The 16,216-nt window shown below is 46.7% G+C and overlaps 1 protein-coding gene across 1 annotated transcript in view; it reads right to left on the reverse strand.

The window, feature by feature from the left end:
* Lrrc27 (leucine rich repeat containing 27) overlaps positions 1-10,974 on the reverse strand; it is a 35,416-nt gene extending 24,442 nt beyond the window's left edge. The window contains exons 1-3 of the mRNA XM_035441607.1: positions 10,765-10,974; positions 6,940-7,070; positions 3,299-3,357 (exon numbers count right to left, since the gene is read on the reverse strand). Coding sequence (XP_035297498.1) covers positions 3,299-3,357; positions 6,940-7,070; positions 10,765-10,974 — 400 coding nt within the window. The remainder of the gene's footprint in view (positions 1-3,298; positions 3,358-6,939; positions 7,071-10,764) is intronic.
* Positions 10,975-16,216: the final 5,242 nt, after the last annotated feature.

The following is a 16,216-nucleotide window of genomic DNA, read 5'->3' on the forward strand; positions in this document are numbered from 1 at the left end:
AAAACACCAAACAATGAAATTAAAAAGTGGGGTGCAGAACTAAATAGAGAATTCTCAACAGAGGAATCTGAAATGGCTGAAAGACACTTAAGAAAGTGCTCAAAATCATTGGCCATCAGAGAAATGCAATTCAAAACAACTCTGAGATACCACCTCACGCCTGTCAGAATGGCTAAAATAAAAAATACCAATGACAATCTATGCTGGAGAGGATGCAGAGAAAAAGGAACACTCCTCCATTGCTGGTGGGAGTGCGAACTTGTAAGATCACTCTGGAAATCAGTATGGCAGTTGCTCAGAAAAATGGGAATCAGTCTAGCTCAAGATCCAGCCATTCCTCTCTTGGGTATATACCCAAATAGTACATGCTCATACAAGGACATATGTTCAACCATGTTCATAGCAGCATTGTTTGTAATAGCCAGAACCTGGAAGCAACCTAGATGCCCCTCAACTGAAGAATGGATTGAGAAAATGTGGTACATTTATACAATGGAGTACTACTCAGCAGAAAAAAGCAATGGAATCTTGAAATTCGCAGGCAAATGGATGGAACTAGAGGAAACCATCCTGAGTGAGGTAACCCAGTTACAAATACAAACATGGTATGTATTCACTGATATATGAATTTTAGACATAGAGCAAAGGATTACCAGCCTATAATGCTCTTCACCAAAGAAACTAGGAAACATGAAGGACTCTAAGGGATAAATGGTCCCCAGGAATGGAAGTGGCATGAACTCCTGAACTAATTGGGGGCATGAGGGTAGGGCGGGAAGGAGCTGCTACAATAAGAGCAAGAGAAGACGAGTAGAGGAGAGGAAATGGAGGGGCAGAAATACCGAGTTGGGGGAAGAATAGAGGAAAGAGAGCAGGATAAGAGATACCATATCAGAGGGAGCCACTATAGGTCCGAGAAGAGATCTGGAACCAGGGAGATCTCCAGAGACCTACAAGGATGACACGATCTGACAATCCAGGCAATGGTGGAGAGGATAACCTAAAAGCCCTTCCCTAAAATGAGATTGATGACTTCTCTTTATGCCATCCTAGAGCCCCCACCCAGTGGCTGATGGAAGCAGAGACAGACATCCACAGATATACACTGAGCCGAAATCGGGAATTTAGTTGAAGAGAGGGAGGAATGAAGAACGAAGGGGTCTGTACCAGGTTGGAGAAACCCACAGGAACAGTTGACCTGAACAAGGGAGAGCACATGGGCCCCAGATGCTGTTGGGGAGGCCAGTACAAGACTGATCCAGACCCCTGAACGTGGATGTCAATAAGGAGGCCTCTGCACTCCAGGGAGCCTCCGATGGTGGATTAGTATTTTTCCCTGGTGTAAGAAGGGACTTTGAGAGCCCATCCCACGTGAAGGGTTACACTCTAACCCTGGACACATGGGGAAAGGCCCAGGACCAGCACAGGAAGATTTGGTGGACTTTGCAGAGCCCCCTTTGAGGGCCCTACCCTGCCTGGGGAGTGGTGGGTGGATGGGGTGGGGGTAGCTGGGGGTGGGGGAGGAGGGCTGGGAGTGAGGGGAGGGAGAGGGGAGGGAGAGTTAGGGAACAAGCTAACTAATTAAAAAAAAAAAAGAATAAAGACCAAGGGAAGCCAAAGATGGCTGTCCATCTTCTTTAAAACACACAGTGCTTTAGTGACAGAATGACACCAAACACTGTCACCTGCTTACTGAGAGCATCTTACTTGGTAAGCACTATCATGAAGTCACTCTTGTCCTCATGTCTGCTGCTTCCTTTCCCTTCCAGCTGCCGGTGCTCAAACTTCCTGCCTTTTAGTAGCTGTGAGTGGGTTGCATGAAGTTGACTTCTGCATTTTTATCTGTCTTGACAGTCTCTGCCTTTTAAATGGCAAAGTACCACATACCACAGAAAGCTAGCTTGAACATCTCTAGTGTATAACTAAGTACCAAGCTGTGCCAGCTATTCTTTATAATTAACCAGAATGATTTGGAGTCACCTAGGAGATACACCCCTGGTGTGTCTGTGGGGTGTCTCCAGAGAGGTTTCACCAAGGGGAAGGGGAGCCTGAATGTGAGTGGCACCACCCCATGGATCAGGGTCCTTGACTGAAAAGGCAAAAAACAGAAAGCCATGAGCACCAGCATCCCCTGCTTTCTGCCTCCTGACCTGTCCCAGCTGCATATTCTGTCACAGTGAACTCTGTCATGCCTTCTTTGATGTGACCCAAAACAAATCTTTCTACCTTCAAGCTGTGTTGTCAGGGATTTGGTCACAGCAGTGAAGAGGATAACTTTAGCATAGCCCATGGGTAAATTGCACCAGAAAACATGTTGCGTTGAATGACAAGTCACAACATGAGGACGCAGTGAGGGCAGTGTTTAGGACAAAGTGCAGTTCAAATGTATGTTGGAAAAGAGAAATCTGAAATCAAAATCCAAGTTTCCAACTCAACAAAGTTGGGAAAAAAAAAAAAGCAAATCAAACTTAGACAAAGATAAGAGAGTAGAAACCAAGACAAAACAATGTGTAAGGAGAAAATTTGTGTCCTCCTCATCTACAGCAGAGAAAAGGCACACAAGGGAGTGAATAGCCCCACATAGCCACTTGGGCCTTAGAAGCACGTGTGAGCCAAAGAATCAAGGAACTGAGATTAAGTTCAAAGGAGGTCACTGAACCCAAGCAGCTAGGACTCAAGACTGGCTCCCATGGAGAGCAAAGTCACATGCCGGCAGCACGCAGCATGATATGACCAAGTTTTCTTAGGCTGTATGCTATATGCAAAGCTCATCTGGCCTTGGCACAGACAACACATGTAACAGTGTTAACAACTCCTCTGCCTAGAATAGGCATGCGCTCTGTAAGGAACTTGGAGACAGCTGTCTGGAAAAACCTGTGTGGGGGGTGGGTGGGAGTATTGTGATAAGGTTAAATGAAGGAGAAAGCCCCAGCCACCATGGGTAGCAAGCACTGTTCCCAGGGCTGGGATCCTGTGCTGTAGAAAAGGGAGAAAATTGAGCTGGGCACCAACATTCGCCCCTTTCTGCCTCCTGCCTGGGGATGCCATGTGACCTCCTGCCACTGTCACTTCCCCTCAGGGAACCTTTGAGCTCTGAGCCCAAACAAACCTTTTCTTCCTTAAGCTGCTTTTGTCAGAGCATCTTATCACAGTGACTGGAAAAGTAACTCATAAACGGGGAGAGCACCTTTGAGCATCTTGCTGCCTCCTCTCCCTCTATCATGCCTCACCCCTCCATCAGGAGCCCCCAGAACTTCAAAGCATTTAAAGCCACCTTTCACTTTATTGTGGTACTTACCTAGCTCAAGGGGTAACATTTTGATAGGATTTCTTTCTAAAAGCAAAGTTTTCAGATGTCTTTAAAAGAAAACAGAACAACATTTTAGAAGACAGAAGATTGATTGACCATCTGTAAAATATATTGTCAAAGTCCTCATCTTTCTTTTCTTGGTTACTGACATCGTAACACACATCCACAGTGTGTACCATCAGCAACCACCTCAGAATCGGAGGGCAGCAGGAGAGCTACATTGAACTCTGTCCTGCACCTATTCTGGTGCTCTGTTTTGTTATTGTTTTTCAAGACAGGATTTCTATGCGTAGTCCTGGCTGTCCTAGAACTCTCTCTGTAGACCAGGCTGTACTCAAACTCACAGGGATCCACCTGCCTCTGCTTCCCCAGTGCTGAGATTATCATATTTAATTCTTAAGAACATACCCATTATTAATTTATTGCTTTCTCCTTCTCTTTACTTCTTGGGGACCCCTCAGCTAAAATCTGGTACAAGGTCTCAATGGCCTAATCCTTCACTGTGCTGTCTACTTGAAGGTAGGATCTATCTCATGGCTATCTCAGTGCTAGCAGAGGGCAGGGCTCTGGGCCTGAGCTACACCCAGACTCTGAATGATGCTGAACCCATTGCCCTCTAGACTGATGGGCTCAGGGTGACCATATCTGATGGGCCTGAAGCAAAGAGAAGGCATGCTGTGGTGGAGCGCACTATGGCCTCAGCACCCTGGAGCAAAGCTCATGCCTGCTTACTTCATCACTCACCACAGTGTTACTTTCTCAGGCATTCTTAGTAGTAGAAGTTTGTTTTTGAGACAGTTTTACTCTATACCATGGCTGTCCCCAGACCTTGCAATGCAGACCAGGATGGTCCCAAATTTTCAACAATCCTCCTGCCTCTACCTCTCCGGTGCTAAGATTACAGGCAAATACCATATCTTGCCTTACTTGAATTTTTCTTTTTTTTTTTTGAGACAGGGTTTCTCTCTCGGTTTGGAGACTGTCCTGGAACTCTCTTTGAAGACCAGGCTGGCCTCGAACTCACAGAGATCCGTCTGCCTCTGTCTTATTTGAAATTTTTATGAATAAACCTTTCTTTTTGAAATATTTATTTTTTAAAAATGTTCTGTGTGTATGCATGATTTTTATGGCCTATGTGTACATACATGCACCATGCGCCCATGGAGGCCTGAAGTGGGCGTCAGATCCCCTGTAACTGAAGTTACAGAACGTCCTGAACTGCCCATGTGGGCGTTTGCAGAGAGCCTAAGCCTGCTCCTCTGCAAACGCAGCAAGCCCTTTCAACTGCTGACCTAGCTCTTCTGCCCTAAGAAACTTAACCTGATGTGCACAGAGGCTGGTTACTTGAACCTTCCTGACTCAGCTCGTCAGCTTTGCTGTAGCGCCCACCCTCTAAATCTGCTCAGATGGAAATAGGAAATAGGCGGCAATGAAGCACCGGCTCTCTGTGAGCTGACTGCACTCAAGACAGAAGACTCAGCAACCTGCCCTGGACTTCCCCAGCACCAATGGCTTTTGCATTCCAGTTCAATGGCTTGAGTTCTTTTTGAAGAATGTTCATAGTATTTAATATTTACCAAATATTAGGCTGAAAGTATGTGTGTGGGGGTTTCTACCTTATTAATACCCACGTGATGACAAAACCATGTCAGTCTGGTATGTTCTGTCACTAATCAGACTGTCCTCAGTGTTTACCTCGGTACCAACTTACACCTGAGCATACACCTGCCAGTTTGTAGCCTCAGAAGAACGAATCAGCATGCTTTGTTTTAGTCTCTGCACCCACACTCACATATCCACACACAGCGGAGAGGGCCTCCGATGATACTGCTGTTTTAAATATTTTTAAACTTTAAAGGCTTTAATGAGCCCATAATTACTTAAAATTTCTAATTAATATGTTTCAGCCCTTCAGCAAGTGGATCCAATTTTAATGACATAATGGGCGTAAAATCAGAAGCTCAATTATAAATTAAACAACACAAAGCAGCTGGCTTGGACTGTCAAAATCCAAGGATTCCAGATCTGAGAACTAAGCACCCCTTTTGGGAAGAAACAGCAAGCGGGCCCCTCAGGCAGCAGTGTTCATGTGACCTTAACCCTCAGGGACAACAACCACTTGACACCGAGTGCTAAACATAAAGTAATTTGGCATTTCCTACTCAGCTGTCCCAGCACAGAAGATGGTGTCCTTGTGAGGAAGGTCACAGGCCCAGAAGACCAGGTGGCCTGGCCAGGCAGGAATGACTGGGTGGTAACAGCCCAGATCTCCATTCAAGATATCCAGTTCTGTTGTCTCAGCCACCTGCTGGCAGGCACAGGCTCACCCCTCATCAGCCCATGCATGGCTTATCTGCATGCAGGCTCCAAGGTCCCCAGGGCTCCAAGGAGGGTTCCTGGGGCAGCACCTGGTCAGAAACAGCAAAACAAGCCGCTCCCTGCTGAGCTGAAGAACGAAGGGCAAGAGCATTTGCTTTCACCATCATTTGTGCAAAGTACTCACCCCCCATTTTTATTTAAATTCTTTCATACAATACATTTTGATTGATACTTAAGAAATGGAGCTTCCAGAGCAGGCCAGGCACCTCTGCAAACCTTATGCTGATACAAAGTGGACTTGTGATCTCCTCACTACACAGGAACTGGGGTCAAACTCCACACCTGTTTTCTGGTCTCCGTGTCAATGTCAATCCCCAAAACTCTGTCTGAGGTGCCCTGAGGCTCTGCTGCAGTCACTTGGCCAAGCCTCCTACCTGGGCCACTACCCTGGCTGTCTGACAACACTTTCTCCCCTTTGACCTACAGCTTCCTTCCTCAGGCAGTGATCAGTGGCCAGGTCTAATTCTATCTCTAACTATATTCACTTCTTTCAAAATAAATTTCTAAGTTGAGAACACAGGATCCCAAACCTTGGAGGCCTTCTCAGCCTTATCTCCTACCATGTCCCTGACACCTGGTAAGTTTGTCTGCCCTTTCCTAGGCCCAAATGTGTGAGGTGAGAGGAGGGACTGGAGTGAGTATCCAGGGCAGATTTAACACTGATACCGGGGTGTGTGTGTGGGGGTGGGGGGGTGGAGAGGGGGGTGGCACAGAGAGAGGATCCAGGAAATGAGGTGGTGAGTCTGCAGTTGGAGTAGGGGGTGGAAGCCTGGTTGTCAAGGGTGGGCTGAACTGGGCTCTGCAATTGGGAGTTCCAGGAAACCCTGGGAAGCTGAAAGGGTAGGAATGCTGGAAGACAGTCTATACTGCTTTCTTGGAGGGTTTCTAGCTTTCCAAAAGGGGACAAAATTCTCCCCCAAGAGCCAGGGAGGATTCTCCCGGGTCCATGGCCAAGCCTGGCTGAGTTTTTATATATCCAGGGTACTTCCGATCGTAGCTGGCTTCCCACAGCAGGGTCAGGGTGGAACCAGGTGTGCAAGAAACTGTGTGTGCTTTCTAGCAGAGGCACTGAGGCTGCCATTTTCCACCATGTCAAAGAGCCCATCACAACAGGGATAGCCTCACCTGGAACCTGAGCCATGCACCTGCCATCTGTGTCTGAGCCATCTGGACTATCTTCTTTTGAGACCTGCCTCTGCTCAGCCCAGTTGGAGACAACCTATGTGCACATCTAAGGAGCAGACACTTACCTATGAGAGCCGATCCCAGAAGGAAGAGCACTGATCTTGTTGTAACGGAGGTCCAGCCATGTCAGGTTGGGCAGCAGCTGGAAGAAATCCTTTGGAATCTCACTGAGCAAATTCCTCTGCAGGTATAATTGCTTCCACTGAAGGGGACCAGAGGATGCTTTGTCAGCCAGTGAAATTTAAAACAGGATGTATCCAAAAACCATCTCCAAAAGGACTAAAACAACCACAACTACATGTCAAACCAAAAAAAATTTACCCTTAAAGAATATAAACAGTAGACACAAGAATCAGAGAGATTTAAAACCCAAAACTGTTTTCCTTTTCCCTCGCCACACCCAGTACCATCCTCACAGAAAACCCAGTGAACAAACAGTAAGAGCCATCACGTCTGACTCATTCCAAGTTGGCAGTTAGGAGGAAGCTATGGGACACAGATGCATTCTAGGTTGGCATAATCTGTGAAGACCAGCTACACAGAAATGAGCCATCACCCAGGTAAGAAGACATGATCCATGTGGCTTGATCTCAACCCTGTAAAATTTTGTCCTGAGTTTGAAACCACAGTGGATACTTGAAACCACAGACAGCACATGAACTGTAAATCTGCACAGCAATAACCAACAATAACCAATAATGCAATAAAATGGTTATAAGAACACATTTTATAAGTTATTAAAACATGATTTGTTCCTGATATTTTCTATTGAACATTCCTGGATAAGAAGAAATATTATATATACTTATATATGAATTATATATGTAATATTTAATATATAATTCATATATATGAAATTTTGTTATTATGTATTACATGTGTGCATGGTGTACATGCATGCAACAACATACATGTGAAAATCAAAAGGCAACTTTGTGGATCCAGTTCTTTCCTTCCACCTGTACATGGGTTCTAGGGACAGAACTCAGGTTGCCTGGCTTGCCTGAATTTTACCTACCTATCCATCTTGCCAGCCCATGTATGTACAATTTTAGTCACACTGTGGTTGGATTATAGGGTATTTTTAAAATGCCTCCATCAATGTTGCTGTAAAAGTAGTATCAAACGCAGTTACACCTATATCCACACTTGTCATGGGGCAACATCAGATGTCTAGAGCACTGACCTTCAAGTCAAGCTGCTTGAGTTTAAATCTATGTTTCAAAAATTATTAGCATGTGACCTTGAGCAAGTTTCTGCATCCCTCTATTCTCCAGTGTCATCACCCGCAGAGTTGGGGTAATGGGGCCTCCCTGGCAGGGTAGCACAGGAAATGTGAGTGTGTCAGCCACAATTGTGTGGCTTTCCTACTCCAGGAGCCAGAGGTAGCTTCCCCTGGTCAGGGTTTCACTGATCCCAATTCTACGGATCCCATCTTCCTAATATAGACGACTTCCAGGTTCTTGAAGAACAGTTATTGGAATCATGGTGTACTGTAAGTATGAAAATAAAACATTTGGGGCTGGAGACATGGCTCAGCGGTTAAGAGCACTGGCTGCTCTTCCACAGGACCAGGGTTCATTTCCCAGCACCCACATGGCAGCTCACAACAGTCTGTAACTCCAGTTCCAGGGGACCCAACACCCTTACACAGGCAAAACACCAATGCATATAGAAATAAATATTAAAAAATAAAATAAAACATCTGTTTGGGACAGGCAGTGGTGGCACAAGCCTTTATTCCCAGCACTCGGGAGGCAGAGGCAGGCGGATCTCTGTGATTTTTGAGACCAGCCTGGTCTACAAGAGCTAGTTCCAGGACAGCCTCCAAAGCCACAGAGAAACCCTGTCTCGAAAAACCCAAACAAAACAAAAAGAACAAAAAAACCCATGTGTTTAGAAACCACCAGTCTCTGCCTGCTGGAAGCTGGCGTTGTCTCTGGAGAGCAAAGTGGCTGTTAGGAGTGCATGGTATGACACACGCCCTTGACTCCATGCTTATGCATATTTTCAAATTCACAGAATACACACTCCACATACAACATGTATGCCTCTATGTAATGCATGTCCCCATTTACATACATTCCCCAGGCACATAAGAATACACATCCACATCTATATATATGTGCCTGTCTCCAGACATGTGAGGGTACTATCCCCTTTCCACATGTGTACATGCCTTCTTCAATCAGATGATGGCAGATGTCCCTCCACACAACATGTTTATGCCTGCATCCGACATACGAGGGGACACATGCATGTGTATCTCTGGGCACATGAGGACACAGGTCCTTAAAGACACGTGCATGCAAGTCCCCATCATGACCCTGCTTGGCCCTTTGTCAGAGCGGAGGCTTTAGCCTGCTCGGGCATGCTCTTGTCCTATAAGTGTAAGCTAATCCTAATACTCAAGCCTGGAGACCAGGGTTCCTTCTGAACCCGGGAAAATGCACTTTAGAGAGGATAACTCCCTATCCCTCCCCAGTGATCCTACAAGGCTGGCTCTGCTCTGTCTGGAGTCGGTCATGCTGCTGTGTCCTTCCTCCGAGTTCCAGTGTGAGCAGCATTCTTTCCATGTCCTCTGAGCATCAATGTTCAGGGCATGGAATTTACAACTTCAGGGACTGATTGCTATACACTTGCAAAATGCAGCCCATAACCCCCAGTGGTCTATAGCTCTGGGTAGTTATTACCTCACTGATTTTTTTTTTTTTTTCTCGAGACAGGGTTTCTCTGTGTGGCTCTGGCTGTCCTGGGACTTGCTCTGTAGACCAGGCTGGCCTCAGACTCTGAGATCTGCCTGCCTCTGCTTCCCAAGTTCTGGGATTAATGGTGTATAACACCACCATTTGGCGGATTTTTTTTTTTTTTTTTTTGCCTTAGTAATACATCCATAGCAACACCTGCCTTTTCAGCTAGTGTCTGGGTTAGACCTGAAGGACTTTGGAATTTCCTCCTTCCTTTTTGAATAAAGGCAACGGATACCTCACAGCTTAGCTGGACTCATGGGAATGGAGGGCATCACTTCTTAGCGAGTGCCATGTGAATAGGTCCCTGTTATTAAGAGTGCACCCCTGGAGGCTGATGGTAATAACAGCCAGACACAGGCCAGGAAGACTGTGAATCTGAGGCCAGTTTGGGCCACATAGCAAGACCATGTCTACAAAAAAAGAAGGACGAGAGTGTTAGGTAGCTCCCGTGCCTTGAGAGCAGACATGGCCAGAGTGGATGAACAGCTCACCTCAGTGCTGTGACGTCCCTGACAAGGTCTTGATGTATGTTACTGTGTCATCATCTTACAACAGACCACAGTAATATTTCTAGGTTCCAGATGAAGCTGAATGCAATTTAAAGACATTCCATGACACAAGGGCAGTGCCAGTATGCTGGGGGATCCTCTACCCTGCCTGCCATCAACACTACTTACTCCAGAAAGCATGGGGACAATGAAACATGAGTGTCCTGAAGGAGGGCTGACACAAAGGAAACCGTGTCAGTGTATAACATCAGCAAAATCCAAGACAACAAGAGAAAGCTTCCTTTTTCACAGTCCCCAGGGTCTGCAGAAGAACACGTGTTTTAAATCAGAGACCCAGACTGTTTGGGCAGTGGTCTCCACCCAGGCTGATCTCAGCCTGAGACTTTCCCATGAAGAAAGACAACCCTCAGGGCAGAGAAGGCTGCCCTATCTTTATACCTGGCTCTCTTTCTATTGCCTGGCACCGCATCTCAATTGTTCTTTGTTGTGGTCAGCCTATGAAACCCCAGTTAACTCTCCTGCTCCTACTAGAATTCACCTCTCCTGACAAGAAGGACAAAAGCTCAGTGCTGACTCTGTTTCTGGCTGCAGGCATCTCTGTACCACACCCTCCCAGGAACCCGGCACTTACTTTAAGGTTGGGAATTTTAAAGAAATCTCCCAAATGGCACAGGCCTCTTTGACTCAGGTCTAAAACTGATGAGGAAGAGAAGGTGACTCCCTCAAAACCTGTTTCATTAGCATCTCTGGAAAAGGAACCAGTTATGCCTTTGACAACAGCATCATCCTCGGGATCATTGGCAGCTTCCTCGGCCACTGCATAGGTGCTGGTGTCCTCCATTTGATGCCCTGCAGTGGCCACTGCTTTCTCATCCTTCTTGGTATGGAGTCACCTGGAGACAGGAAGGGGGGGGGAGTCCTAGCAACCAGAAGTCACATGGGCAGGGCACATTTGCAGGGGCTTGATTTCCTGAAAAGGCAACAGTACAGTGAATTTGACTGTTAAACTTGTAAATATTGGGACACAAGAAGAATATTGGTTAAACTCTTTGCTCCTCACACTGTACCACAAAATTTAAAGGAAATGATGATTATGATCAGAGGAGGAGGTTCAAGTAGCCCAGGCTGGCCTCCAACTCACTGTGGTGAGCTTTGAATTCCTAATCTCCTTGCATCTACCTTCAAAGTGTTGTGATTATAAGCAACTATACACCTGGCTACAATTTAACTATAACTGGAAAGTACCAGTTAAACAGCATACTAGGATAAAAACAGACCTTTAAAGTTTGCAAACCAACTTCGAAAGAGGAAAGGGTTTCTGATAACCCTGATTCCCACTTCTATCCTGGTTCTCTGCTCCCTGTGTCCAAGACCCTGAAGTCAGGAAGCCAGCTCTCTGCTCCCAGTCTGGCTCAAGCCAGATCAAAGAGGTGGGCACTGGGGAAAACCTAGGCAATGTCAATCTTCCATCTTAGTTCAAAAATCCTTTTGCTTAGTCTGAATATACTTTCAAAACAATGCTAGCAAAGACCATGACTGGAGTGCTTAATAAGATTTGAGATCATCTGTCAGCTAGTCAGCCTAAAGACTGGCACACGAGCCTAAGTGTCACTCTCCTTTAAAGAGAAGATAACTTTTCAGTTAAGGAGCTGGCCTCAAAGGTGTACAATTCATGGTGAGCCTAGATGAGCGCCCCCCCCATCCGGAATGGGGCTCCCTAAGGTCTCCAGTCCTTTGCACAGTCTATGGCTTTTATTTCTGTTTTTTCTTCTTTTTTTTCTTTACCCTACACCTTGGAATTAGGAGATAAGTATTCCGCCTCCAACAGATTACATTGTAAGGAAAATGTGTTGGCAAGTGGGAAAGGGGACTAGTGGTGCGGTTTCCACACTGGGGCTGTGTTAGGCGGAACTCGACATCTGGGCCTCAACTTCTGCCCTCTGGGGGAGGGGGCAGCCACCGTAGAGAGTCAGGGGACCAAGTCATAGTCGTCTCCCACCACCGCGCTATCAGAGGCCAATGTTCAAAGGACCCCAAGCGTGGATACGGTCCTGCCCATCAAACCCGGAGTTCACGCCTTCCATCCCGGTGGCCCCGCCCCACAGCCCGGTGGCCCGTCCTACATCGCGCAGTCAGGAGCTCGCTCCCTTCCAGTCCGGCCGCGCCAGCGATGATTGACGCCGCAGGACCCCACCCTCTTCCCTGCGAGCCTCCTCCACGCCCACCTGTGACTCCGCCCCGGCACGCCGGCTGCCCCGCCTCCGAGAGGCTCAGGCGCAGTCTAACAAAGGAGACGCGCGACACACGGTCGCCATGGTGACGCGGCTGCGGTACGGAGGCCCGAAGGCATCAAGCCGCCGGGCGGAGGTGGGGTGGCTTCGCTACGCGTGCGCTTACGGCCTCTTATGCTGGCGGTGGGTGACAAGGCTAGGAAGAGACTGCGAGAGGGCAGGCGGGTGGATTCGGGGAGGGCTTCGGGACCCGAAGGAGATCGAGCGATTCTTCTGCTGACCAGACCAATGTCTTCCAGGGCAATGGACCCTCCGGGAGCAGGCTGCCCGGAGCTGACCGCTGCCCTCCGCACCTGCGCAGAGGCAGCAGCCGGTGCAGGGTTTGAGGCAGAAAAGTGTCCCTGTTGCAGCCGGGCCTGGTTGGGTGCAGACCCTCCGAAAGTGGGAACTTGGAGGCTGCCCCTACCCATTTAGAAATCTGCAGGGCAGCGCATTCTGGGGGGTGGCAGGTCAACCAGATCCACCCCCCCCCCAAACCACATCATGCTCTAGAGAAAAGGGACCAAGATAGACAAGAGAGATTACCAGAACATAGTGAGCTGCCTTAAAACCAGATCTGGTGGGGGATAGAAGCTCTGTTGAGGGTCCCCGAAGGTCCTGAGCACTGATGTGATGACACTTCTTTCTGGAGGCTGGAACTTGAGATCTTAGAAAGTCCCACCGTTTTTAATGAGTAATATGTCACACACAGGACATCATGACACGTGATCAAATCTACTGGAAACCACCGGCAATGAACTGGTCTGGACAGTGGGGTGTGCCCCCAGCTATCGTGCACATTGATGTAATTTTGCCAAACATTTTTGAAGCAGCAAAAGCAGGAGCTGTACCGAAGGTGTAAGATGGAACCAAAGCGGAAGTCTACAGCTAAAAAACAAAAGATACAACAGCAACAAAATTGATTTATTCGGGTCAGCAAGATGGCTCACTGGCTGAATTCACTGAGCGAATTCTTAGAACCTAGGTAAAGGTAGGAGGAAACCAATTCCACAAAGTTGTCCTGTGGCCTCCACACATGAACTGTGGTAACACTATATATATTTGCAATAATACATTAAATAATAGTTTTTCAATTCGTTTATTAGCAGATAGATGACTTAGAACTGCAGGTGAGACGGGGATTTTAAAAAAATCCTCAAACAATAAAATGATAACACTTAGAAAACTTAAGAGCTGTGGGAGTCCAGTGGTATGTGTGTAGCTGGGGGTCATCTGACCAGCTGTCTTCAGATGTCCTATCAACATGGCAGAGATGGAACCCGGCAGCTGGATTTCTATTTGGTTATATGTTGGTAAAGGTTGGGCCAAGAGGTGTTGAGAGGAGCTTCAATAGGCAGAGAAGGCGGGCCATTGCAGCCTGGGCACACCTGCCATCCGAGAGCCCTTTCTGTTGGCTCAGTCAAGTGAAGTGCTTAACACACACACACACACACACACACACACACACACACACACACACACACACACGTGTGTGTGTGAGCCTGTGCGTGTGCACCTGAGCTAGGTCCCAGAATACACTGGAAAGGTTAGGTACAACAGAGTGTGCTTGTAATCCCTGCTCTTGGTAGGCAGACAGGTGGGTTCTCACCAGTCAATCAGCCTAACTCACTTTCCACCAGGCCACCGTGACCCTGTCTCAACAAGAAACAAGGTTGACAGCTTGTGAGGAATGACATCTGAGGTTGACATTCAACCTTCACACATGTACCTATACCCGCCCCACACATGTATATGTTCCAGCTACTAGGAAAACAGAATTTTACCTCACATTGGACATTGTATTATACACATTTGATGGGTAAAATGAAAAGCTTGGTGTAATGTCCATGTGCCGACAATCACAGGGTCCCCGTGCTGGGAACTGGTGTCCACAGGCACCTTGTGGAGCCACTGTGAACCCCAGCACAGCACCATCTGAGCCTGTTGCCTCTTCCTACTGTTGTCGTTTTTTTGGTTTCACTTAAAAATCCACAGAATTGGTTTTTGTATTCAATAGTTAATTATATGTAGGAACTTATTTTGCCTTTTTTTCTTTTGTGCTCACTCATTATCTAGCTAAAATGCCTCTGTTGAGTAGTTCTCTTGGCAACTGTTTCTGGGCTATTCTCCTTAAGCTTATGAATGTACCCTCTTTATTTTCATCTAATTCTTGAATGACTGTTTAGCTGGTGCAGAGTTCCCTGGTGACGGCAGTTTTCTATCAGAATTTTAAAGATGTTAACTTGCTGGCTGCTGTTGAGAAGGCTGCTGCCAGCCCCACTGCCATTTCAGTGAAGGAATCTGTGTCTCCCATCCCCATCCTTGCTCTGAAACCCCATTCCTGTGTCTCTAAGCGCACACTGGGTGTCACTCTACCTGGCAAAGCCTGTGTCCTTTGTTCAGGCTTTTCCCAGCCTTTTGGGTCATCTCATTACTTGTCTACACTCTGACATTAACTCACAGTGGGAATTCCTCACTGTGTCCCCTCCCCCTGGCTCAGAACTGTCCTTCCTGAGAGTTACCCATCTCCATCCTTACGGGCTGTCTGCCAGCCCACTAAATCTTTCCACTAGGGTACAGTTTGCTTCAGTTGTTGAGTTTCTCAAGTGACCTCATTTTGCATATCTAATTCTCTGTCTCTCTCTCCTCTCTCCCTTCCCCCTTACACACACACACACACACACACACACACACACACACACACACACACAACCTCAGGTACACACATGAGGTTGGAGGACAACCTCAATGTCATTCTTTAAGTGCCTTCTCCTTTTTGTGTGAAACAGAGTTTCTTATTGGCCTGAAAGGTTGCCACATAGGCTAGGATAGCTGTCCAGAGAGCTCAAAGGATCCACCTGTTCCCTCCCATTTTGCTATCACTGGAAACATAGGTGCACACCATTGCACTTAGCTGGGATTTATTTATTTATTTATTTATTTATTTATTTATTTATTTATTTATTTTGGTTTTTCAAGACAGGGTTTTTGGAGGCTGGCCTGGAACTAGCTGTTGTAGACCAGGTTGGCCTTGAACTCACAGAGATCCGCCTGCCTCTGCCTCCCAAGTGCTGGAATTAAAGGCATACACCCATACACCACTACCACCTGGCTCGAACTTAATTTTTTATGTGGTTCTGGGTATCTGAGCCAGACATTTGTGAAGCAAGTGCTTTACTGACTGAGCCATCTCCTCAGCCCAATATTCAGAACGTATAGTAAAATAATTCTACAATTCAGTAAGAAAAATATGATAATATATCTGGGTTAATCAATAAAACAGTAAGAACCAAAACTTACAATGCAAACACAATTATATATAATATATTTATTATGTTGTATTTATAAATATTTATATATTGCTGTATATAATATATACACATACACTATATATATGCACATATGTATATGCACCTCCTTTCCAGCTACTAGGGAAATATAACTTTCCTCAAACCTGGATGTTGCCAGGTGGTGGTGGTGCTCGCCTTTAATCCCAGCACTCAGAAGGCAGAGTCAGGAGGATCTCACTGAGTTTAAGGCCAACCTGGTCTACAAAGTGGGTTCCATGAAAGCCAGGACTGTTGCAGAGAAAACCTGTCTCGAAAAACAAAACTGGATATTTTGTTATACACATTTGATTGGCAAAATAAGAAGCCTCATGTAATGTCTATGTGCTGGGTCCCCCGCTGGGAACTGGTGTCTATAGGCACCTTGGAGAGCCCCTGGGTACTCCAGAACAGGAACTGTATAGATCTGAGTTCTGGGTGCAATGGTCACATGCTATGCTTTTAGATTCTAATCTAGAGCGGGTGT

Source organism: Cricetulus griseus, chromosome 3, assembly GCF_003668045.3.
Source record: "Cricetulus griseus strain 17A/GY chromosome 3, alternate assembly CriGri-PICRH-1.0, whole genome shotgun sequence".
Taxonomy (NCBI): domain Eukaryota; kingdom Metazoa; phylum Chordata; class Mammalia; order Rodentia; family Cricetidae; genus Cricetulus; species Cricetulus griseus.